Genomic DNA, 24416 nt, shown 5'->3' with positions numbered 1-24416 from the left:
ATGAAGAAACTATGCCTAAGCCACCAAGTGTGGTATTAAGCACTTTGGCTGGAAGAATAAAGATGTAGGCTAAATGAGGAATTTACTCTGATTACCCTCCCACTTGCTGGACACCCACCCCCACTCCATAGGAAGTGCTGACCATCTCTACCCTGGACACAGTTCAGAAATCAGAGGAGAAAAGAGAGCTACTTCAGCATTCACTGACCATGAACTTGCAGCTAGAATCAACAGTAAGGAAAGCAAATACAACAGCAGTAGTCATTTCGAGAGGACGAGAATGTAAAAGGAGTTTGGACAGCTATATTGATGGGATCAATATATGCACGTTGATGGGATTAGGCAGAAGATGAGGTTGGCATGAACTAAATAGGTACAGGGCCTGTTACTCTGCTGTAGAAAGCAAGGGTGTACTGCCGAGACTTTATAAAATGCTGGTCAGACCACATTTGGAATATTGTGAGCAGTTTTGGGCCCCACATCTAAGGAAAGATGTGCTGGCTCTGGAAATTATTCAGAGGAGGTTCGCAAGAATGAGCCCAGGAATGCAAGGCTTGATGTATGAGGAGTGTATATTGGCTCTGGGCCCGTACTTGACGTGCAGAAGAATAATGGGGAATCTCACGGAAACCTTCTGGATACTGTAGGGCCTGGGTAGAGCAGATGTGCAGACGATGTTTCCATTAGCGGGAGAGTCTAGGATCTGAGGGCACAGCCTCAGAATGTCCCTCTAGAATTGAAATGAGGAGGAATTTCTTTAGCTAGAAGGTGGTGAATCTGTGGAATTCATTGCCACAGACAGCTGAGGAGTGTACTTAATGCAGAAATTAATAGATTATTGTGTGATAGAAGTATTAAGGGTTACAGTGAGAGGGCAGGAGAATGGGGGCAAAAAATGTCATGATTCAGTTGCGGAGCATTTCAATGGGCTGAATGGCTTAATTCTGACCCTACATCTTATAGTCTTATGGAAACTGGGACTAGATATCTGGGTTTAACGGTCTCCTGTGGATACACTACTGGCATTTTTCATTTAAAGATGTGCACGGTTTTGCTCAAAAAGAAAAAACAAACATTCAGCTCAGCCACCGTAAGTTTAGCAATTTGTCCACAGCTTTTCCAACCCACATGTCTCGGATCATCTGGGAGGGGAAAAAAAAGATCAAATGCTTTATAGCAGAATGCAGAACTAAAATACTACTGCTGTCCTAAAACACCAGACCCAGCTCGCTGGCTCCAGAGTTAGTTCAGACTGGCTGCACTACAGCCTGGTATGGAAACACCAATGCCCCCGAATGGAAGATCCTACAAAAAAGTGTGGATGTGGCCCAGTCTGTCACAGGGAAAGCCCTCCCCATATCTGAGCACATCTACATGGAGTGCTGCCACAGGAAAGTCGCCTCCATCATCAGCGACTCCCACCACTCAGGTCATGCTCTCTTCTCACAGCTGCCATCAGGAAGGAGGTATGGGAGCCTCAGGACTCACACCACCAGGTTCAGGGACAGTTATTACCCCTTAACCATCAGGCTCTTGAACCAGAGGTGACAAATTCACTCAACTTCACTCATCCCAACAGTGAACTGTTTCCACAAACTATGGATTCACTTTCAAGGATCCTTCATCCCATGTTCTCGATATTTATTGCTAATTTATTCATTTACTACTTGTTACATTTTGTATTTGCACAGTTTGTTGTCTTTTGCACACTGGTTGTATGCCCAGTTGCTGCAGTCTTTCATTGATTCTATTATGGTAATTGCATTTATTGAGTAAGCCCGCAAGAAAATGAATCTTGGGGTTGTGTATGGTGACATACATATATTGTATGTATGAGATAATAAATTTACTTTGAACTCTTGAACGTTGCACATTTACAAAACGGAACCTAGTTCTAGATTCAGGCCCTCTGCCCTGGCTCCACATTTTGGTTCAGATTAGCTGCAGATATATGGAACGGAATCTGGCTCCAGATTCAGCTCCTGCAACCTGGCTCCACATTTTGGCTCAGGTTGGCTGCTGACTTACAGAAAGGAATCCAGCTCCAGCTTCTGGCTGTGTATCCTGGCTCCACATTTTGGCTCAGACTGGCTGTTCATTTACAGAAAGGAACCTTGCTCCACATACAGGCACATACATATTATGTCAGCTCAGGCACAAAGAGAGAACACTACAGACCAACAACTCAGCTACTTAACAACACATACTAAATTGCTTAATGTGATGACTCTTTAGGGGGCCATTTTTACTGTGAGGATTAGGTTTGGGGCAGGGAGTGTACAGCTGACTGTCTGGGCCTTATTGCTGTTCCTGGAATATTAACAACTTGCCTGATTCACCTGACCCTGGGCCTCTGAAAACCTGCCTCTCATCTGCACTCGTGAACATTACCCCGTACAATCAAAAATCTGAAAGCACGGACCACCAAAGCTGGAGTAAATTTATTATCGTAGTACGAATATGTCACCGCATACTACCTTGAGAATCAACTTATTGCAGGCATTTACAGGAAAATAAAGAAGCACAATAGAATTTCTTAAAACATTATACAGAAATAAAGTCTGACCAACTACCAAGGTGGAAAAGAAGACACCTTTTGCAAATAAAAAGAATAATTAACACTGAGAACATGAGTTGTGGGGTCCTTGAAAGTGAGTCCATAGGTAATGGAATGAGTTCAGAGTTTAGGTGAGTGGTTACCAATGCTGGTTCAGGACCCTGATGGTTGAGGGTTCTGGACCTGGTGGTGTGGGACCTAAGGTTCCTGTACCTCCTGCCCAATGACAGCAACCAGGCAAGGACATGGTCAGCATGGTGGGGGTCCTTGATGGTGTTTGCTGCCTTCTTGTAGCACTGCTCCTTGTAGATGAGCCCAAAACACCAGCCTCAACACAGCTTCTACCCCACTGATATAAGACTAAGTGAACAGTCCCTAGTACAATAAGGTGGACTGTTGATTTACCTGTTGTGACCTTGCATTTTATTGTCTGCCAGCATTGCACTTTCTCTGTAACTGTAACACTTCATTCTGCACTCTGTTCTGATCTTTCTTGTACCACCTCGATGCACTGATGTGATGAAATGATCTGTTTTGTGTGACATGCCAAACAACGCTTTTCACAGCAAGTCAGTACATGTGACGACAGAACTTAGAACACTACAGCATAGTACAGGTACCTCAGGGCTCAATGTTGTGCCAACTTTTTAACCTATTCCAATGCCAATCTAACCCATCTCTCCCACAAAGCTCTCCATCTTTCTATCATCCATACAAAGTGATTCAAAGTGTCACTGCTAATTTGTTCTGTACCCTATAATATGTAATTTATGCACTTTCCTTTGTTTATGCATGATTCATTTGCAGACTTTATTCTTACTTTCCTAAGTTACTGTGTGCTTTACACCCTAGTTCAGAGAGAAGTTATCTTGTTTGGCGGTATACCTCTATAAAGTTAAATGACAATAAACTTAACTTGACTATCCACATGCCTATCTAAGTATCTCCTAAATGTCCCTAATGTATCTGCCTCTACCACGCACCCACCACTCTCTATGTAAAAAAAACATCTCTGACATCCTTGCTATATTTTCCACTAATCACTTTAAAATTATGCCCCCCCCCCCCCCCCCCCCGCATCACCAGCATTCGCCATTTCCATCCTGGGAAAAAGTCTCTGGCCATCCACTCAATCTATGCCTCTAATCATCTTACACACCTCCATGTAATCACTTCTCAGCGATAGTAAACCAATCGACCAGTTTGCCAGTGGGCACCCATGTCCTGACGTGCTACTTGCATTCCTAATCAGTAAACAGAAAGATCATGAAACAAACAGACGCTTCTGCCTAAGAAGTTGTGCCAAACTCATTAAGATAATTATGTCTAATTACCCTGATTCCTTCTGCCTGCACATGATCCACATCCTTGCATTCTCTGCATATTCGTATACTGTATCTGTCTAAGGCTACTTCCACACTACGCCGGATAAATCCGTAACCGAAGCTTTCTCTCTTCGTTTTTACCCTTCGTCCACACTAAAACGGCGTTTTCGTTCCCCCAAAACCAGAGCTTTTCAGAAACGCTTTCCAGGGTGGGTATTTTTGAAAATGCTACTCGGGCAGATCAGTGTGGACGGGGTAACCGGAGAAATCTGAAAACGCTGTCAGATGACAGTGCGCCATTTCATTGTTTTCTTGAACGCAACCTAACAATTTCAGAACAGAGGGCAATGAAACTGACGCCAGAAGAGTTAGAAATGTACTCACCAAATACTTTGACTCATAACTTACTGAATAAATAAGTATACTCACTTTGCCCTGTTTTCTGTCCTTGCTCGTATGAAGGTGGTTTACCTATTTATGCAAGTACTTCTCTGACAATAGATGTGTAACAGCCTAATGTAACATTGTATGGAAATACAGGATAACACTGATGCAGGCATGTTTTATACATTTAACAAGATGCTTTATTAATGCAACAGAGATAGTCAGTTTTTCAATGTTCGTCGTCAGCCGGGTCAATCTGTCCGTGAACTCCCTGTCGGTTGCCGCCGTATGCTCCAGTATTTGTGTTTTTTTTTACTTTTAAGTTCTCTTGCGTGAGAGCCAACAGCTGTCCGTCGTTTTAAGTTTTTTTGTAACTACACAAATGCGCACTTTCACACCAAGATTCGACACCAAACACGTCGCTTGTTTTCGGTAGATTTGTCCTGCGCATGCGCAGTAGGAGGAGATTCGCCAAAATTTCCATTTAAATGTAGAGAGAGATACTTTTAAAAACACATAGTGTGGACGCCTATCGTTTTTATGCGAAACCGGCATTTTCAAAATTATCTGGTCTAGTGTGGATGTAGCCTAAGAGACACTCAAACACCTATCGTATCTGTCCCTACAGCCTTTGAGGTCTAACCAATATGAAGCACAATAGTGTTATACTGTTTACTTTTTAACTAGTGTTGTAAATGGTGGTGGGGTGGAGATAAGACGCTACCAAAGGAGGTGTAAGGTGCTCCTTCCCTCCACTAGTCTGTAGGTCATCCTTGGGCAAGGTGTAGCACCCCCGATCACGGTCATGTGAAGCCATGGGAGCAGGTGGTGGATGGTTGTATGAGCAGCCGGTTATGCGACCACTGATGCCAGGCAGACAATCTCTGGAGTATTGACAATGGCTGGGGTCACCCGTCTTGTAAAGACATTGCCCAGAAGGCAGCATTGGCAAACCATTTCTGACGACAAATTTGCCAAGGACAATCATGGTCAAAGACCATGATCGCCTATGACACTGCATATAAGGATGATGTCATATGACACAGCGCATGATGATGATGAAGACAATGATGTAAAGTCATCTTATGCTAATGTAAATTTTCTGGAATACATTTCATTATTTGCTAAGTTATTTGTGGTAATATTATTTTAAGAGTTGTGTGAAAGTTATATGTATTGCGTTGTTCACCTTGGTCCAGAGGAACATTGTTTCATTTGGCTGTATACATGTATACGGTTGAATGGCATTAAACCTGAACTGGTGCGATCATTTAAGTTGAGTATGAAGGGATTTCCCTTAATGGACAATGCCTGTGTGTGACTGTTTAATGTGGGAAGACTGACGCACAGGCAGATTGTCCTTGACAGATTGGGGCCAGGGTCCAGAGGCATGGAGTTCAAGGTAACTGGGGAAACTCCAGACCTCATCACTCTTGGGATCTCAGGAGCACGCAAGCCTCTCCACCACAACAAGGCGATGATGCTCGGGCAACACCAGAGAGATTTCTGGCACAGAAGGGCACTCAGCCAATCCTGTTCATGGCAGCCTAAGACTTGCCTCCTAGGGTCACCCTGTTTCCCATCTCTCAGTCTGTGGTCTTGCAGATCAAGGCTCTTCCAACTAATGCCTGGTCTGGTTCCCTTCCAACCACTGGTGGGTGAGCCCATTCCTTTCTCAACAGAGTCCCTGAAAGTAGGTTGTGGAATCAGTTTAGCACTGCCGTGAGTGACGTTATCACACTGGTTCAGGGCCTGATGGTTGTAGGGTGATAGCAGTTGCTGAACCTGGTGCTGTGGGGCCCAAGTGTACCTCCTTCCCCAGTGAGAAGAGCTTGTTTTTTAGCTAATTATTTCAAAAGGAAACCAGTCTTCAAAGAAAAGCTGTGCACTTATAACCTCCCTATAATAATCAAATAGATCAAATGCCTTTAAGAACTCAGGACTGCCAGTTCACATCGGGAGGTCACATAAGAGATTTGATATGGAAATTGACAAGGCAAATCTTTTCGGTGGCACTTTATCAAACAATGTAATATCCACTGGTTCTTTAAGGCCATAGGAAGGAGGCCATTCTGATTGTGTAGCATTGCAATTGTACAGAAGAAGACAATACTAGCACCTTGTCTTATAACTTTTTCTCCTTGTTCAAATCCCTCCTACTGAAAACTAGGTAAATAAATTAGGTCTGTGTACCTCGACTAAGCCTCTCCAAGTTTTACAAGTCACTCATCACCTTCATTCATTCATAGAAAACAACTCCACACTAGATAGTCTCTCCTAGTCATTATTATTCTCCAACCCAGGCAACATACTTGAAAATCTCTGCACCCTTACTGATGCCATCACATCCTTTTTGTTAGGGCCTTGAGCAATGGACCAAAATGCCACGACAAAGGTGGCGCTGAGCTAGTGGAAGAGCTGGAGGGCAGTGAGTCTCTGTGATTTGAGGAGATTTGGTAAGTCACCAAATACTCTAGCAAATTTCTCCACGTGATGCATGCAGAGTATTCCAACTTGTTGTACCACCACCTGTTAAGGAGGGTCCAATACACAGGACCGAAAGAGGCTGCAGTGGATTAGGGTTAACTAATTAATTAACTCAACCATCTCCACCACCATCGAGGGCATCTTCAAAAGGCCTTGCCTCAAGAGGGCGGGATGGGTATTAGTGAGGGCACGTCCTGGACTGTGAAGATTCATAATGATGGAGACTGCCTACTTGAGGCATCGTCTATTGAAGATAAACTCCGTTGTGCCCAGCTGGCCGAGGGTACAACTCTCGGCAGCTTTTGCTGATCCTGTGCAGTGGCATCTCCATACCAGATAGGAGACTACAGTTCATTTGCAAGTTCATCTGCAGCCTTCCAAAGAAAACTGGATAATCGGGTTACGGAATGAGCTGGAGGATAGGACATGATTCACAAGGGGAAGGCATATACTCGATGGGCTGAACAGCCTTCGGCACTGCTGCAGTTCTATGCCACTAAAAGTCAGTTTGAATGCTGTCAAAATGTTAGTCCAAGCATCTTAGAGTTAATCTTCTGAGGCGTTATTTGAGATGTTTTGGCTTGGTGCCACACCAACCCTAGGGCACTTTGCTTACAATGCAATCTTTTCTCCCTGAGTTTTCTACTTCGCAATAACACACTGGCGTTACACTGAGGGCCTGTGATATAACTCAAGCATCGCACCGTTCACTGGCTGCACTTTCAGGGGGACAGAGTTTGGGCAGGGGATAGGAACCCGCTCCAGTATCTGTTCCCATTGGTTGCCTGGCGAGAAGGTGACATCATTATCGTCAAAAAGGATACAGTGCTTTCCTGGCGAATACATTCTTCTCGGGCTTCCAGCCAGGGACAGGTACCAATTTTAACTGGCATTTCAATGACAAGCTCTGCCCCCTTCATCAGGACTGATGCTTGGGTATGGCTAGTCTGGTGGTATTTGTACCCCGCAGTCCATCCCTCCTGAATGGTTAGGATCCTGAAGGGATTCCGGATGAATGCCATCCACAAACTAGTAAGGAAGCTCCAATCACAGCTTATGTGGGACCAAGATGACCTGGGACTCAGGTCAGTTGACACGTACAAGCTTCCCTGTGAAAGTGGAGCAGTGTGGACAGGACACAAGCTGGGAACCTGCATCCAGGAGCACAGGAGGTGTATCCGTTTGGGTTACCCGGAGGAATCAGCGGTAGCAGAATATTGTATTTGCAATGGCTGTAGGACTGATTTCACCAGAACAAAACTACTGTGCCGTGCCAATGGCTTTTGGGACCGCCTGGTGAAGGGAGCCATTGAAATGAAACTAGAGGAAAAGAATTGTAACAAAGACAAAGGTCTCGCTATAAGTCAGGGGTCCCCAACCTTCTTTGCACCACGGACTGGTTTAATATTCACAATATTCTTGCAGACCGGCTGACTGGTGGAGTGGGGGGGGGGGGGGGGGGTATCACGATCGGAATATAGATGATAAGTCAACTGTCACTTATAAGTGGCTAATACACTTAATTTCGTTTCTAAAAGGGTTTATCTAACGAATTTAATATTTTTGCATATTTTCCCCTTATGAATATATAAAATCATTGCAACACACCAATATCGCTGAATCAGTGGGAGCCCTGGGCGTGTTTCCCTGCAACAAAACGGTCCCAACGAGGGGTGATGGGAGACAGCGATACTGGAAGGGGGTTCCTTATGTCCAGTCTATTCCGCAATTTAGCTTTCGTTGCATTCATTTCAGAAAACCCCGCTTTGCAGAGATATGATGTTGGAAATGAAAGCAACGTTTTCATTGCTTTCATGACTATGTTAGGACATTCAGCCTTGACTTTGATCCAGAATGCCGGCAGAGACGTTATGTCAAACATACTTTTCAGCCCACCGTCATTTGCAAGCTCGAGGAGATGATCTTCTTCCCGCGCTGACATGGACGACGCGTGGGTAATGACCTCGCGTGCGTGCAAGTTCAACAGTGGGCATGACAGGGAATGAGGAAAGGTGCAGCTGACTCATATCATTTCACATCGCCAAATCATATCGTTTCCTTGTGGCCCGGTAGCACATGCTTTGCGGCCTGGTGGTTGGGGACCACTGCTCTAAGTAAGAACTGGAATTCAATTGTAAACAAGGTTGGAGAGCGGAAACCTGATTGAATGAGGACTAACCAATCAAGAGGAGTGGATGATGGGGGGGGATGAATACTTCTGGACTAGACATGCCCAGGCTTCAGCCCTGATGGAGATGGTGGAGTTCATCAACAAAATATCGGTTAAAATCAATATTTGTACCCGTCTGGAAGCCCGAGAAGAATTTATTCATCATAACTGTACTTTGCCATCTCCATTCTGTGCACTGTCCCCTCACTGTCAAAGTCACAAGATAGGAGCAGAATTAGGCCATTCAGCCCATCAAGTCTGCTCCACCATTCTATCAGAGCTGGTTTATTATCCCTCTCAACCCTATTCTCCTGCTTTCTGTCCGTAATTTTGATGCCCCAACTAATCAACCGTCTATCAAGGTCTGCTTTAAATATACTCAACGCATTGGCTTCCACAGTCATCTGTGGCAATGAATTCCACAGATTCACTATCCCCCAGCTACAGGGGTTCCTCCTCATCTCTAAAGGAACGTCCTTCAATTCTGAGGTTGTGCCCTCTGGTACTAGACTCTCCCACTATAGGAAACATCCTCTGCACATCCACACTGTTTAGGCCTTCCAATATTCGACACGTTTCAATGAAATTCCCCCCCCCCCATCATTCTTCTAAACTCTAGCAAGTGCACACCTAGAGCCATCAAATGCTCCTCATACAGTACTGAGGAGATATAATTACCTAGTGTAGCTAAGACGTGTCCACAGTAGATAGGAGAGCGAGTTTGTAAATCAGGCGGGAGCAAAGGATATTGTGAATTGCGAGTGCGGAGCGTGGGGTGGGATGGGTGCCAGGGGCAGGGGGTGGCATGGTGCAGATACACTCAGCCCTGAGACACTAGGCCAGGTCATTTGATTCCAAACAATTGGTTTATTGATCATTACAGACGGACTCTCTGGGCACTTCCTTCTTCTTCCCCTCTTCCCAACCGTGATTCCCCTCTCCCTGTCCCCTTCCCACCCTCAGTCCACAATAGAGACCCATATCAGAATCAGGTTTATCATCACTCACATATATCATGAAATTTGATTTTTTTTATTGCGGCAGCAGCAATACATACAATTATTACAACACTGTGCAAAAGTCTTAGGCACCCTAACTGTACATATGTGCCAAAGACTCTTGCACAGTCCTGTACATTACCCTTTTCATTTCCAGATCATTTTCCTGAACCTCCTCTGGACACGAGGGGCCAAAAATTGCTCACAGTACTCCAGGTACGGTCTGACTATTGCCTTGTAAAGCCTCAGCCCTTGGGGTCTAGGGATACAGAGTCATCCAACACGTTGAGTTGGATGCCCACCCAAGCTAATCTCATTCGCCTGCATTTGGCCTATACCCGTCTGAAACTTTCCAATCCATGTACTCATCCTACTGACTTTTAAAAGTTGTTGTGGTACCTGCCTCAGGCATTTCCTCATTCCTCATACATACCACTGTCTGAGTGTGAGAAGGTCATCCCTCATGTTGTTCTGCTGAGCACTGTGGGGCAGGCTATGATGATGCCAGATTGTGTGGTGACACCCGAGGGCTTCTCCCAGTACATCCCTCGGGTGCTTTGATTGTTAACGTAAACGGTGCGTTTCACTGTGCTTGGTAGCCTTTTCATTTGGTCCCTCCTGTACCTAATGAAGTGGCCACTGACTGCATGCCCATGGTCTTCTGCTGCTGTAGCCCATCTACTTCAAGGTTCGACATGTTGTGTGTTCAGAGATGCTCTTCTGCACACTGCTGTTGTAATGTGAAGTTGTTTGGTAATGTGAAGCACCATCCAGAGACAGAGAAGCAGTTTCAGCGACAGGTTACTATCGATGCAATGCTCCTCAGACAGGATGAAGAGGTCAATACTCCCCAAAGCCATTAGGCTTTACAATTCTACCGCCAGGACTTAAGAACTTTTTAAAAGCTATTATTAATGCTTTTTGAGATAGTGATTTAGATGCATATCATATTTTTTTTTACTGAGTTAAGTATTGTATGTAATTAGTTTTGCTACAACAAGTGTATGGGACATTGGAAAAAAGTTGAATTTCCCCATGGGGATGAATAAAGTATCTATCTATCTATCTATCTATCTATCTAATGTTGCCTTCCTGTCAGCTTGAACCAGTCTGGCCATTCTCCTCTGAACTCTCTCATTAACAAGATATTTTTGCCCACAGATGATTTTTGCTCACTGGATGTTTTTATTTTGGTTTTCACACCATTCTCTGTAAACTCTAGTGACTGTTGTGTGTGAAAATCCCAGGAGATCAGCAGTTTCTGAGAAACTCAGACCCTGCCCCCCCTCCCCATCTGGCATCAATAATCATTCCACGGTCAAAGCCACTTAGATCACATTTCTTCCCCATTCTAATGTTTGGTCTGAACAGCAAGTGAACTTCATGACCATGTCTGCATTGAGTTGCTACCACATGACTGGCTGACTTGATATTAACATTGCAGGTGTACAGGTGTACCTAATAAAGCGGCCACTAAGTGGATACGTACTTTGCTAATAAATTTGACTTTGATAGAGATGACTATGTTATAATTTGAAAACTGTAAACAGTGTGAATCATGGAGCACTGTTAAAAATTTTTTTTTTAACAAAGATGAAAGTCTCGCTCGAAGTAAGAACTGGAATTTGATTGTAAACAAGGTTGAAGAGCAGAAACCTGATTGGATGAGGACTCACCAATCAGGAAGAAGAGACTACAGGGTTATAAATTCCACTGGACTAGACATGCCCAGGCATCCACCCTGATGAAGATTAGTCATTGGAATGTCAGTTATAATCGATACCTATACCAGGCTGGAAGCCTGAGAAGAGTTTATTCGTCATGTATGCCAGGAATATATTCAGAGGGCGAGCTTAGCTTTGGAGAGCGGAACTTAGTCAAGATGTCGCTAAATGGCGTCTCCTTTGCTTGCATCTTCGGAGACAGCTCTATTTACATCTTTAATATCTCTATTTCTCCCTTTCTTTTGAAGACTCTGATCTGGAGTTACACACTGACTAGTTTTTTGTGGGAATAGGACCCGCACTCAGTGGGGTGCAATGACTGGCCGTTATCCGACATGCCAAGGGTGCGACCTAAGAGTTTGGCTCACCTTTGGAAGCCTAGGATCTCGGGGATCTGGAGACAGGCGGTGTCCCGACAGACTGGTGTGTCATGGGAGCCAGAAAACCTTTGGCTGTGTGCCCAGAGACCCGAGATCTTTGAGCACAGAGCTCGGAAAAAGTGACGCAACAGACTTTAACATTGTTATGTCTCCCCTCTCGCTGTGAAACGGAGACACCTCTTTCTCCCTTATTAGGGAGAGAGAGAACCTGTGGCATGTCATATACTGGGTGAACGCATTATCTTTGGAGTACTGCAAGTCTGTGTCTTTGCTGTTGCTTTTGCTGCACACTTGAGTGCTCGGTGGTGGGTGCTGATGATTCTGTTTGCCATGGGGGGGAGGGGGATCATTGCTTGCTGCCGCTTACGTGCGGGAGGGGGGATCTGTGGGGGACTTTGGAGATCTACCATTTAACTGTCACTCATTCTTTGGGGCACTTCTCCGTTTTCATGGATGGCTGCGAAGAAAAAGCGTTTCAGGATGTATATTGTATACATTTCTCTGACGCTAAATGTACCTTTGAAACGTTTGAAAGCACGAGATCCCTTTTCACTGTAATACTGTAAGGATGTGTTGCTGTAATCACTGAATAACGTTCCTTCGGGTAAAGGGAAGTGTCGGTGAAGTGTTAGGAGAAAGTTGGGGAGAATGCACGGAGGATAGAGACAGTGTAGGATTGGTTTGGTTTAGTTAGCTTTATTATTGTCACATGTACTGAGTGAAAAGCTTGTCTTGCATATTGTTCATCCAGATCAGATCATTACATGGTGCACTGAGGTACAACAAGGCAGACAACAATGCAGCTTCAGAGATGAATGGAAATGGATGGCTGATGGTCAGGTTGGACTCGATGGGCCAAATGGCCCATTTCTATGTTGGACCTCTCTCTGCACTCCCCCAATCTCCCCCCCCCACCCACCTTCGCTTCTCCACGCAGTGCCAGCACCAGGTGGACAACCCTTCTCTAATCTACACCAGCAGCAGTAGATAAGCCAACGCTGGCCGGCAGCCAAGATGGGAGAGGGAGAGCAAACTGGGGCAGAGAGTGAGGAAGCAAAGAAAACAAAGATGTGAAGGTTAAAGCGACCACCAGCCTGTGCCATGGTGCAAACATGCTGACGTTGTATCATCGGAAACTTCCACGTTGGGTCACGTTAGCTGATACATGCTGACGATGTACATGCTTCTCACAAATGAATAGTTCATTTATTCATCAGCTTCTCTAACTTCTGATAATTTCAACCCCCTTCCCTCTTTTTCCATTCCCAGTCTGACTCCCCTCCCACCCCTTCTCTTCTCCTCACCTGCCCATCACCTCCCTCTGATGCCCCTCCTCCTTTCTTTACCCCCATGGCCCGCTCTGCTCACCTATCAGATTCCTTCTTCTTCAGCCCTTAAACCTCTTCCACCAATCCCCTCCCAGCTTCTCACTTCACCCCTCCTCCACCCTCCACCTTCCCTCTCACCTAACAGTTTGAGCACCTTTCCCGCCCCCTACCTTCTCGTTCTGGATCCCTCCCCTTTCCTTTCCAGTCTGGGTGAAGAGTTTCGGCCCGAAGCTTCTGCTGTTGACTCCTCTCATAGAAGCGGCCTGACTTGCTGAGTTCCTCCAGCATTTTGTGTTTGCTCATCGCATTTGTAGAATCTCTTGAATTTGTGATTCATTCCTCTACAGTTCACAGGACATCCACGCCAGAAGTGCTGTGAAGCCCCTCGCTGTCTCACTGCAGGGTCTGCGGCATTTCAGAGCTCAGCCCGTGATTGGGGCACGGCAAGCGTCCGCAGACAGTGGGTCACCCCTTTGCAGATGGCCGTCCTTTACTGCTAGAGTCAGGACTGGCCGGCTGTCACAGTGAGATCACCGAGACGTAACGTTAGCCCAGTTTTTTGTCTGAGCACAGAAGCTGTCAGTTCTGCTACATTCTCTCTCCCAGCAACTGCTGCGTTCTGCATTTCATATCTCTCTCTCTCTCCCTCTCCCCACAATGGCAATTGTGTCATCTGCACCCTCGGTCTCCAGACTCTCATGGACAAGCCTCTCTGCCCTTCCTCGCATCTTAAAGACACCTGTCTTCTCACGTTTTCAGTCGGAGTCACACACAGCTTGGAAACAGACCCACTGCACCCAGTGGCCCGATGAAGCATCATTCATCTGAAACGTGAAATCTGTTTCGACCTCCACTGTTCCCCCTAAGCAGCATGGGCACATGGCCACGCAGAAACTGAAATGTTCCAGCGCACACAGCCTCTGTTACCGCCCAGCTGGAATTTTATTTAATATAATACCACATTGAATAGCTGTACGGTTTTCAGACTGCTCAGAGCAATGGTTGGTCTGCGCGGCTGTAGGGAAAAATTAGAGTGAACATTGGCGCTGCCTGACCTGCTGAGTGCTTCAGTGTCTCCTAGATTCTAGAAAACTTCTCTTTGTGATTTGGAGATCTTTAAGAAGAGGTGCCTCAAGAAAGTGGTATCGATCCTCAAGGACTCTCAACAACCAGGTCACCTCTTCTCATTACCACCATCAGGGAGGAAATACAGCAGCCTGAAGATCCACATGTACTCATTCAGGGACAGCTCACTCCCACACTGCACCACAATGCATGGAATCTGGACTGGCCACCAACAGACAACCTCCTCAGAGTACATCGCACCCGACCAGAGTGACCACACTACCATCTTCCCCTCTGCCATCAAATTTCTGAACGGTCTATGAACACTACCACATTATTCCTTTTGTTTTACACTATTTATTTGTGCAATTCATCATAATTTTGTACTTTTATATTTGTACGGCTACCACAAAATAACAGATTTCACGCCACACGGTAGACGTCGGTGATAACTAATCTGATGCTGAATGAAACCTTTATGCTGGCACAACATGACTTGCCAACTTTTATACTCAGTGCCCTGACCACTGACGGCAAGTGTGCCGTATGCCTCCTTTACCACACGATCAACTCTGACAAGGACGGTCCCAAGCCCGGCCGTGGGCTTGGAGGAGGGCTTTGCACGGGGCCAGCAACCCCACCCTGTAAAAGCCCAGAACGACAGAAGCTTCAAAGACCTCATCCATGGTAGAGGAAGGACCTTCGCCTAGAGGATGGGCGACACATTCAAGGAATCAAAGTGCATTTATTATCAAACTATATATGCCGTATACAACCCTGATATTTGTCTTCTCTCAGACAGCCATGAAACAAAGAAACACCACGAAACCTACTCAAAGAAAAACATCAAACCCTCAGCGCACAAAAAGCAAATTGTGCAAACGCTAAATGAAACGATTATAAAACATCATAAAGTCATCGACAGAGTCCAGGCATATTCAGTTCAGAGCAATCTGATGCTGTGTGCTTCATTGTCTGCAGGATTCAAAGCCAGTCTGGCCCAATCAAAATAGCAACAAAGAAAAGGAGTGACTGGAAATCACAAACACGTCACTACGTGAACTAATGAGTCCAATGCACAAACGGCGTCGATTAAACCTTGCTCAAGACCCACGACTCCAGCAGCATCGAGCAAGAGGTGGGGGGGGGGACAGAGAGAGAGACCACTCATGTGCAGGGAACTTCCTCTGGGAACAGCGGGTAAAAAGCAGAGAGACCGTCACGTCCTCTAGGAGCAGCTAGCGAGGGGGAGAGAGGGAGAGAGAAACCGGACACACGCAGGCAGACGGTGCTGAACAACTGCCTGCCTTCTGCTTTCGTCCTCATTGATTTCAATCTTCCTCGACACATCAGTCGGCAAGAAACGGAGTCGATCATGGGCTCACGCTCCGACTCCAGGCTTCTGAACCTTGGCAATCTGAAGGACTGGCCCAGGGCAGAGGACTCTGGTGAGCTGCCATCAACAGCCAATCCCCAGTAGGGTGATGGCCTGATGTGTGTTGCTCCCTGCAGAGAACTATGACCTTGCACACCAAAGTTAGAAGTTGCAGACAGTAATTATTGACTGCATTGTCAAAGATCTTGCTCACACTCACCCCAGTATTTTTATCTTAAAATTTTAAATCTTTTCCCCAATGGTCCTTGGACCCCCAGCTAATGGAAACAGCTCTTATAAGACCATACAACATAGGAGCAGAATTAGGCCATTCAGCCCATCGAGTCTGCTTTGCCATTCCATCGTGGCTTATCCTGATTCCACTCAATCCCACACACCTATACTTTTCTATGTAGGAGATGCAAGAGGCAGCAGATGTGGGAACCTGGAGCAAGAAACTGCTAGAGAAGTTTCCCTACGTGTCCCTACGTCACACATGTAACTTCTAAATACATGAACCATGGATAATTCTTCTCCTCCCCCACAGATGCTGCTCGACTCACTGTGTTCCTCCTGCAGATTGCTTGTCGTTCCGAATCCTATTTTAGTCTCACCTCAGTAGCGTAGCAGTTGGCGTGACTCTGTTACAGCTTGGGGCATTGGAGTTCGGAGCTCAGATAAGGAGTCCATTTGTTGTCCCTGTAATTGCATGGGTTTCCTCCAGGTGCTCCTGCTTCCTCCCACATTCCAAAGATGTACTGGTCAGTAGGCTAATAGGTCGTTGTAAATTTTCCTGCGATTTGGCTGCAGGTAAATAGGTCATTGTAAATTGTCCTGTGATTTGGCTACAGGTAAATAGGTTGTCGTAAATTTTCCTGCCATTTGGCTGCAGGTAAATAGGTCGTTGTAAATTTTCCTGCCATTTGGCTGCAGGTAAATAGGTCGTTGTAAATTTTCCTGCGATTTGGCTGCAGGTAAATAGGTCGTCGTAAATTGTCCTGTGATTTGGCTGCAGGTAAATAGGTCGTTGTAAATTGTCCTGCGATTTGGCTGCAGGTAAATAGGTCGTTGTAAATTGTCCTGTGATTTGGCTGCAGGTAAATAAGTGGGTTGCCGGGTAGTGCAGCTCATTGTTCCGCATTGTATCTCTAAATAAGTATTCTTTAGATGAGCTTTAATAATCACACGTACATCGAAACATATTGCGAAATGTGTCCATTGCGTCAAACCAAATCATCGAGGATTGTACTCGTGTTAGACCGCAAGTGTCGCCAAGCTTTAGGCGTCAACAGAACATGCTCACAACTCACTAATCTTAACCGTAAGTCTTTAGACTGTGGGAGGAAACCAGAGCACCTGGAGGAAACCCACGTGGTCACAGGGAGAACATACAAACTCCTTACAGACAGCGGCAGGAATCAAACCCAGATCAATGATCGTTGGCGCTGTAAAGAGATTGTGCTGCTGTGCCTCCTCTCATCAACTGCCAGCATCCCAACATTCCCATTAACTCTCACCCCAGGCTACCAACACTAACACACTAAGGGAAAACACAAGAGATTCTGCAGATGATGGAAGCACACACAAAATACTGAAGGAACTCGGCAGGTCAGGCAGCAATTACGGAAATGTACACGACATTGACACGACACACAATGACACAAACAGCAGCAACAACAGACCAGAACAACACAGAAAGTGCCGGAGGAACTCAGAAGGTCAGGCAGCATCTAAGGAAATGAATAAACAGTCGACGTTTCAGGCTAACACCCTTCATCAAGGACTGGAAGGGAAGGGAAAAGAAGCCAGAATAAGATGGTGGGAGGAGAGTAGTACAAGCTGGCAGGTGATAGGTGAGACCAGGTGAGGGGGAAGATAGGTGGGTGGGTGGAGGAAGCGGGATAAAGTGAGAAGCTGGGAGGAGATAGGTGGAGAAGGTGAAGGGCTGAAGAAGAAGGAATCTGATAGGACAGGAGTGTGGACCATGGGAGAAAGGGATGGAGGAGGGGCACCAAAAGGTGATAGGCAGGTGAGGAATAGAGAAGAGGTACAAGGGAAGAATGAAAGAAGAGGGAAAGGGAGGAGGAAAAGTTACTGAGAGTTAGAAAAATTGATTAAAGCAGCCAATTAACTGACCAATTTGCATGTCTTTGGGACGTGGGATGGAACTGGAGTACTTAGAAGAAACCCACATGGTCACAGGGAGAACGTGCAGACTCCACACAGACAGCCCCAGAGATCAGGATTGAATCCGGGTGCCTGAACTGCTGAGGTAGGACTGTGCCGGCTACACTGCTCTGTAATCTTCTCACCCAGACACACAGCATTATGCAAATGCAAGCTTTTGTTGTCAAGAAAACTGTGCAAACAACTTGAAACACAAGGAAAGCGAGAGTATTGGCTGAAGAACTGAATGGAAGAGTAATTGGAAGTAATATCAAAGGAGCACAGTTATTGATAAGATAGTCAGATGGCGACGCAGTCGGAAGCAGCAGCTTCAATGGGACAACCAAAGGCGTTATGGTCTCTCTTAAATGTATTTTTTATGACAGCAAGACCCTGCTGGAGATTACCTGCAGATCTATTCCATCAATGAGCTGCTTATTGGTGGAGAAACCGATGGAACTGGACTTGGTGCAGATCGTGCTGCTGCCCCTGTGTGGGAAACTCGGAGTTGGTGCGTGAAGCTGGTGTGTGCCCCCTAAAAGTGAGTCATTGTCTTGGTTCCTTTTTCTTCTGATCGCACGACTCTGCAGGATATTGTTAAGGTGGAATGCTGCAAGTTCGATTCACTGATTTGGTGGTGAACGGTGGGAGCAGATGTGGTGGTGAAGACGGGCTTCAAGCCGTGGTGTCACCTGTTTGCATCGCTTGGTTGGTTGGGGGGGTGGTGGTGTGTCAGGGTCGGGGGGGTGGTGGTGTGTCAGGGTCAGGGGGTTGGTGTGTCAGGGTCGGGGGTGTGTCAGGGTCGGGGGGGTGGTGGTGTGTCAGGGTCGGGGGGGTGGTGTGTCAGGGTCGGGGGGTGTGTCAGGGTCGGGGGTGTGGTGGTGTGTCAGGGTCGGGGGGTGTGTCAGGGTCGGGGGGTGGTGGTGTGTCAGGGTCGGGGGTGTGTCATGGTCGGGGGGGGTGGTGGTGTGTCATGGTCGGGGGGGTGGTGGTGTGTCAGGGTCGGGGGGGGGTGGTGGTGTGTCAGGGTCGGGGGGTGGTGGTGTGTCAGGGTCGGGGTGGTGGTGTGTCAGGGTCGGGGGGGTGGTGTGTCAGGGTCGGGGGGGTTGGTGTGTCAGGGTCGGGGGGGTGGTGGTGTGTCAGGGTCGGGGGGGGTGGTGTGTCAGGGTCGGGGGGGGTGGTGTGTCAGGGTCGGGGGGGTGGTGGTGTGTCAGGGTCGGGGTGGTGGTGTGTCAGGGTCGGGGGGGTTGGTGTGTCAGGGTCGGGGTGGGGTGGTGGTGTGTCAGGGTCGGGGTGGTGGTGTGTCAGGGTCGGGGGGGTTGGTGTGTCAGGGTCGGGGTGGTGGTGTGTCAGGGTCGGGGGGTGGTGGTGTGTCAGGGTCGGGGTGGTGGTGTGTCAGGGTCGGGGGGGTTGGTGTGTCAGGGTCGGTGGGGGGTGGTGTGTCAGGGTCGGGGGGGTGGTGTGTCAGGGTCGGGGGGGTGGTGTGTCAGGGTTGGGGGGGGGTGGTGGTGTGTCAGGGTCGGGGTGGTGGTGTGTCAGGGTCGGGGGGGTGGTGTGTCAGGGTCGGGGGGGTGGTGTGTCAGGGTCGGGGGGGGGGGGGGTTGGTGTGTCAGGGTCGGGTGCTCCAGTGGAGTGCCAGAGGCAGTGTGGTGCAGCATGCACGTTGGATTTGGTGCTGCTCTCTGGTGTGTGCTCGGCTGAAGACAAGGTATTACATGCTCAACTGCAGACAACCGCAACATTCATGGATTCAGGAACTTGGACTATTTTTTTGTGTGACTGTGTTTTACCGCTGTCTTACATGTGCTATGTGTGCCTTGCGCAGTGTGTGACTGTTGGTACTGTGTTTTACACCTTGGTCCCAGAGTAATGCTGTTTCATTTGTATTGTATTCATGAGTATTCATGTATGGTTGAACGACAATTAAACTTGAACTTGATACGCATCTATTGACCAGTACATTTGGTGGACAAATAGAAAACAACAAAATGTACTCACTTCATTGGTTTGAAGAGAGCCTGTCCGTAGTTTTGGAATGTCATGATAAGTTTCAGCTGTGTGCCTCCGGATTTCATGGCTGTAAGGGGCAAAAAAAAGTGAGAGTTAACTAAAATGCATGAAGAGTAAACTGATATTCAGCAAGCTGAGGATGGAAGAAAGTGAATTGCAATTCCATAGAGCAATCCACAACCCTTCCAGAACTTTCTTAGATCCAATAGAGTATAGAATCACTAATGGAATGGAAAAGTGGTAGATATGGCACAGTCCATCACAGGTAAAGCCCTCCCCCACACTGAGCACATCTACATGAAACAGGAATGCAGCATCCACCATCATGGTCTCCTACAATCCAGGCTATGTTCTCTTCTCCCTGCTGACGTCAGGAAGGAGGTACAGAAGCCTTAGGACCCACACCACAAGATTCTTGACCCGAAATATCTCACACAAAATGCTGGAGGAACTCAGCAGGCCAGGCAGCATCTATGGAAAAGAGCACACTCAACATTTCGGCCCGTTGATTGTACTCTTTTCCATCGATGCTGCCTGACCTGCTGAGTTCCTCCAGAATTTTGTGTATTTTATTTGGATTTCCAGCATCTGCAGATTTTCTAGTGTTCATTGAATTGAACTGACTTTTATTACTTACATCCTTCACATACATGGAGTAAAAATCTTTACATTACGTTTCTGTCTACTGTAAATGAGCAATGTGCAATTTATAGCAATTTGTATGTATAATTTGTATAGTATGTACAACAGGACAGTCAATGTAGCATAGAAATACAATTGTATCCGTGTGAATTAATCAGACTGATGGCCTGGTGGAAGAAGCTGTCCCGGAGCCTGTTGGTCCTGGCTTTTATGCTGTGGTACTGTTGCCCGGATGGTAGCAGCTGGAACAGATTGTGGTTGGGGTGACTCAGGTCCCCAATGATCCTTCGGGCCCTTTTTATGCACCTGTCTTTGTAAATGTCCTGAATAGTGGAAAGTTCACATCTATAGATGCGCTCGGGAGTCTGCATCTCTCCCTGCAGAGTCCTGCGGTTGAGGGAAGTACAGTCCCCATACCAGGCAGTGATGCAGCCAGTCAGGATGCTCTCAATTGTGCCCCTGTAGACCCGAAATATCAATTGTTCATTCATTTCCACAGATGCTGCCTGACCTGCTGAGTTCTTCCAGCATTTTGTGGGCATTGATTTTGCTTCTTGTGTTTACCAGGTTCAGGAACAGTTATTTAACTACAACCATTAGGCTACTGAAACAGTGTGAATAACTTAATTCACTTCAACACTGAACTGATTCAACAACCGACAGACTCACTTTCAAAGACTCTACAAATCAAGATCACAGTACTATTGCTTATTATTTGCAAAATTTGTCTTCTTTTGCACATTGATTGTTTGTCAGTCTTTATGTATAGTTTTTCATTAAAAATTTTTTATTTTTCTGGTGAAAAATACATACTTTGATATTAAATTTATTTTGACACACTATTCAGAATCTTTTGTTTGTTGTTAATGTTGAAACGTAGGTAAATTTAATCAGTTTCTTATCACGTGCACTGAAGTATGATGAAAATCCGCTGTCTTACACACCATCCATTACATCAGCCCATCGAGGTAATATAAGGGAAAACAGTAACAATACAGGATAAGGGGCTACAGGTACAGAGAAAGTGCAGTGTAGACAGACAATGTAGATAAGGTCGAGATGTGGGAAATGCAGGCCCCAAATTGTACATACAAAAACTATCAAAAAACAGCAGACTTAACTGATCCTCAATCTCAGCCCTGATATCAACAAGGAGCTTTCTTTTTGAAGAAATATTGATACGGGATAACTATTAGCCAAGGGACTGAGGATCCAACATAAAATTATACCATGGGACGATACAACCATAAAGCATAGGAACAGAATTAGGCCATTCAGCCCATCAAATCTGCTCCACCATTCTATCATGGCTGATTTATTATCTCTCAACCCTATTCTCCTGCCTTCTCTACTTTTAATGCCCTATTAAAGACCCTATCAACCTTTGCTTTAAATATACCCAAAGATTTGGCCTCCACAGTTGTCTACGGCAGTGAATCCACAGATTTGCCACAATCAGGTTAAAGAAATTCCTCCTCAGCTCTGTTTTGAAGGAATGTCCTCCTCTCCACATCCACTCTATCGAGGCCTTTCACCATTTGATAGGTTTCAATGAGGTCACCACTCATTCACTGGAATTCGGAAGAATGAGCAGTGACCTCATTGAATTCTATCGAATGGTGAAAGGCCTTGATAGAGTGGATGTGGAGAGGATGTTTCCTATGGTGGGAGAATCTAAGACAAGAGGACACAGCCTCAGAATATAGGGACGTCCTTTAGAATAGAGGTTAGGAGGAATTTCTTTAGCCAGAGGGTGATGAATCTGTGGAATTCTTTGTCACAGGCAGCTGTGGAGGCCAAGACTTTAGGTATATTCAAGGCAGAGGTTGATAGATTCTTGATTGGTCAAGGAATGAAGGGAGATGGGGAAGGCAGGAGATTGGGGCTGAGAGGAAAATTGAGTCAGCCATCATGAAATGGCAGAGCAGACTCGATGGGCCAAATGGCCTAATTCTACTCCTATATCTTATGGTCTTAGCTGAGTCTGTGTTGTCTGGGTGTGGACTCACCAATTACAGGAACTATCCTCTCCACATCCACACAATCTAGGCCTTTCAGTATTTGATAAATTTCAATAAGATCCCCTCTCATTCTTCTAAACTCTATCAAGAAAAGGCCCAGAGCTTCTGGACCCTCTCCAGTGTCAGCATATCTTTTCTTAGATAAGGGGCCCCAAACTGCTCACAATACTCCAAATGCAGTTTGACCAATGCATCTGAAAGCCTCAGCATTACATCCTTGTTCACGTTAAGATTAAAAAGATAGATTTTCATATTTAGAGCAGGCTGACTCTGGCATTTTGCCAATGTATATAATCTCTTATCTTCACTCAGTAATGATGGGGAAGATTGAGATCGGCTGGTGGGCTTTATAAATATTACAGCAGGCTTTTCTCCCCGTCGTATGCAGCATATGATATTAGCAGCTGACCTTAGGGGAGAGAAAAGCAATCTGTGCTCTGTTCTCCGGAGATGAAAATGTCATCTTTAATTAACTGGAGACAAGTTGGATATCCCTGCAAGAATCAGTGAAGCAAACCAGGCAACTGAGCACACAGGGCCTCCTGATCTGATGTCGCATCAGACGATTTCTTGTTGTTGTTGTTGTTGTTCCTTCTCGTGCATGGGGCAGCATTTTTTGTCAGAAATCATTTGACTGTTTTTTAACGAGGCTGAATTGTAAGCTCGATGCACAACACAGCACAGATAGAAAGCATGCAAGGAGCCGGCCAGATTCGAACCCGGGACCATGTGGCTCAAAGTCCAGTGCTGATACCACTGCACCATCGGCCAGCAATGGATGATTTATAAAATGTACAAGTGGTGTTGGTCCATGGTGCTAACTCTGTTCTTTTGAACAGAACCCCGTTCTCTCCTGCATCAGTGTTTACTTTGATTTTAGGCATCAGTGTATGTGTGGACACATCCTGTTGTCCACACTACCAATGGACTCACTTTCAAAGAAACTGCAACATGTTCACAGTTTTATTAATTTACTCATTTATTAATTACTTAGTTTTTAAATTTGCAGATTGTCTTCTTTCTTTCTTGCCAGTCTTTGTATGTAGATTTTTGTTGATTCTATTGTATTTCTTTGTTCTACTATGAATGCCTGCAAGAAAATGAATCTCAGGTAGGATATGGTGACTGTTATGTACTTTGATAATAATTTTACTTTGAATATTTATTGTACTATCTCAATGCACTGTGTAATGATCTGATCAGTATAAACAGGACACGTTTTTCACTGTATATTGGTGACAATACCAATACCCTTGAGGTTAGAACGCGGGGGGGCAATGCCTTTACCAGCTGTGGCAACTGCGCAGCCCAAGATAATATAGATTAGAAGACAAGATGGCTTCCTCTTTTGCTTCCACAGTGGGCAGTGTGGGTTGGCAGATGGAACATGATGCAGAGGAAGTGTAGAAGTTGGCTGATCAGTCCAGGTGTCAAAGGTTATGGAGAGAAGGCAGGAGAATGGAGTTGAGAGGGTTAATCAATCAGCCATAGTTGAAGGTGGAACAGACTCAATGGGCTGAATGGCCGAACTCTGCTCACCTTATTTGTCACACGTACATCGAAACATACAATGAAATGTGTCGTTCTTGTCAGCGACCAACACACTCGGGGTGGGTTGTGGGGGGCAGCCCACGTAGGTTTTTACACTTCTGATACCAGCTTGTGACCTTTGACACTAACCTGGATGTCTTTGAAGTGTGTAAGGAATCCCGAGCCACCGTGAGGTTACGGGGAGAATGTATAAACTCCTTACGGGCTTGGGTGGTGGGGTGGAGATAAGTCCC

General features: G+C 46.0%; 1 protein-coding gene across 1 annotated transcript in view; it reads right to left on the bottom strand.

The window, feature by feature from the left end:
• LOC140735302 (extracellular serine/threonine protein kinase FAM20C-like) overlaps nt 1-24416 on the bottom strand; it is a 107755-nt gene that overhangs the window by 42771 nt on the left and 40568 nt on the right. The window contains exon 4 of the mRNA XM_073060185.1: nt 19958-20036. Coding sequence (XP_072916286.1) covers nt 19958-20036 — 79 coding nt within the window. The remainder of the gene's footprint in view (nt 1-19957; nt 20037-24416) is intronic.

The sequence above is a fragment of the Hemitrygon akajei genome, chromosome 11 (genome assembly GCF_048418815.1).
Source record: "Hemitrygon akajei chromosome 11, sHemAka1.3, whole genome shotgun sequence".
NCBI classification, from domain to species: Eukaryota; Metazoa; Chordata; class Chondrichthyes; order Myliobatiformes; family Dasyatidae; genus Hemitrygon; species Hemitrygon akajei.
This window is presented reverse-complemented; position numbering and strand designations above follow the sequence as displayed.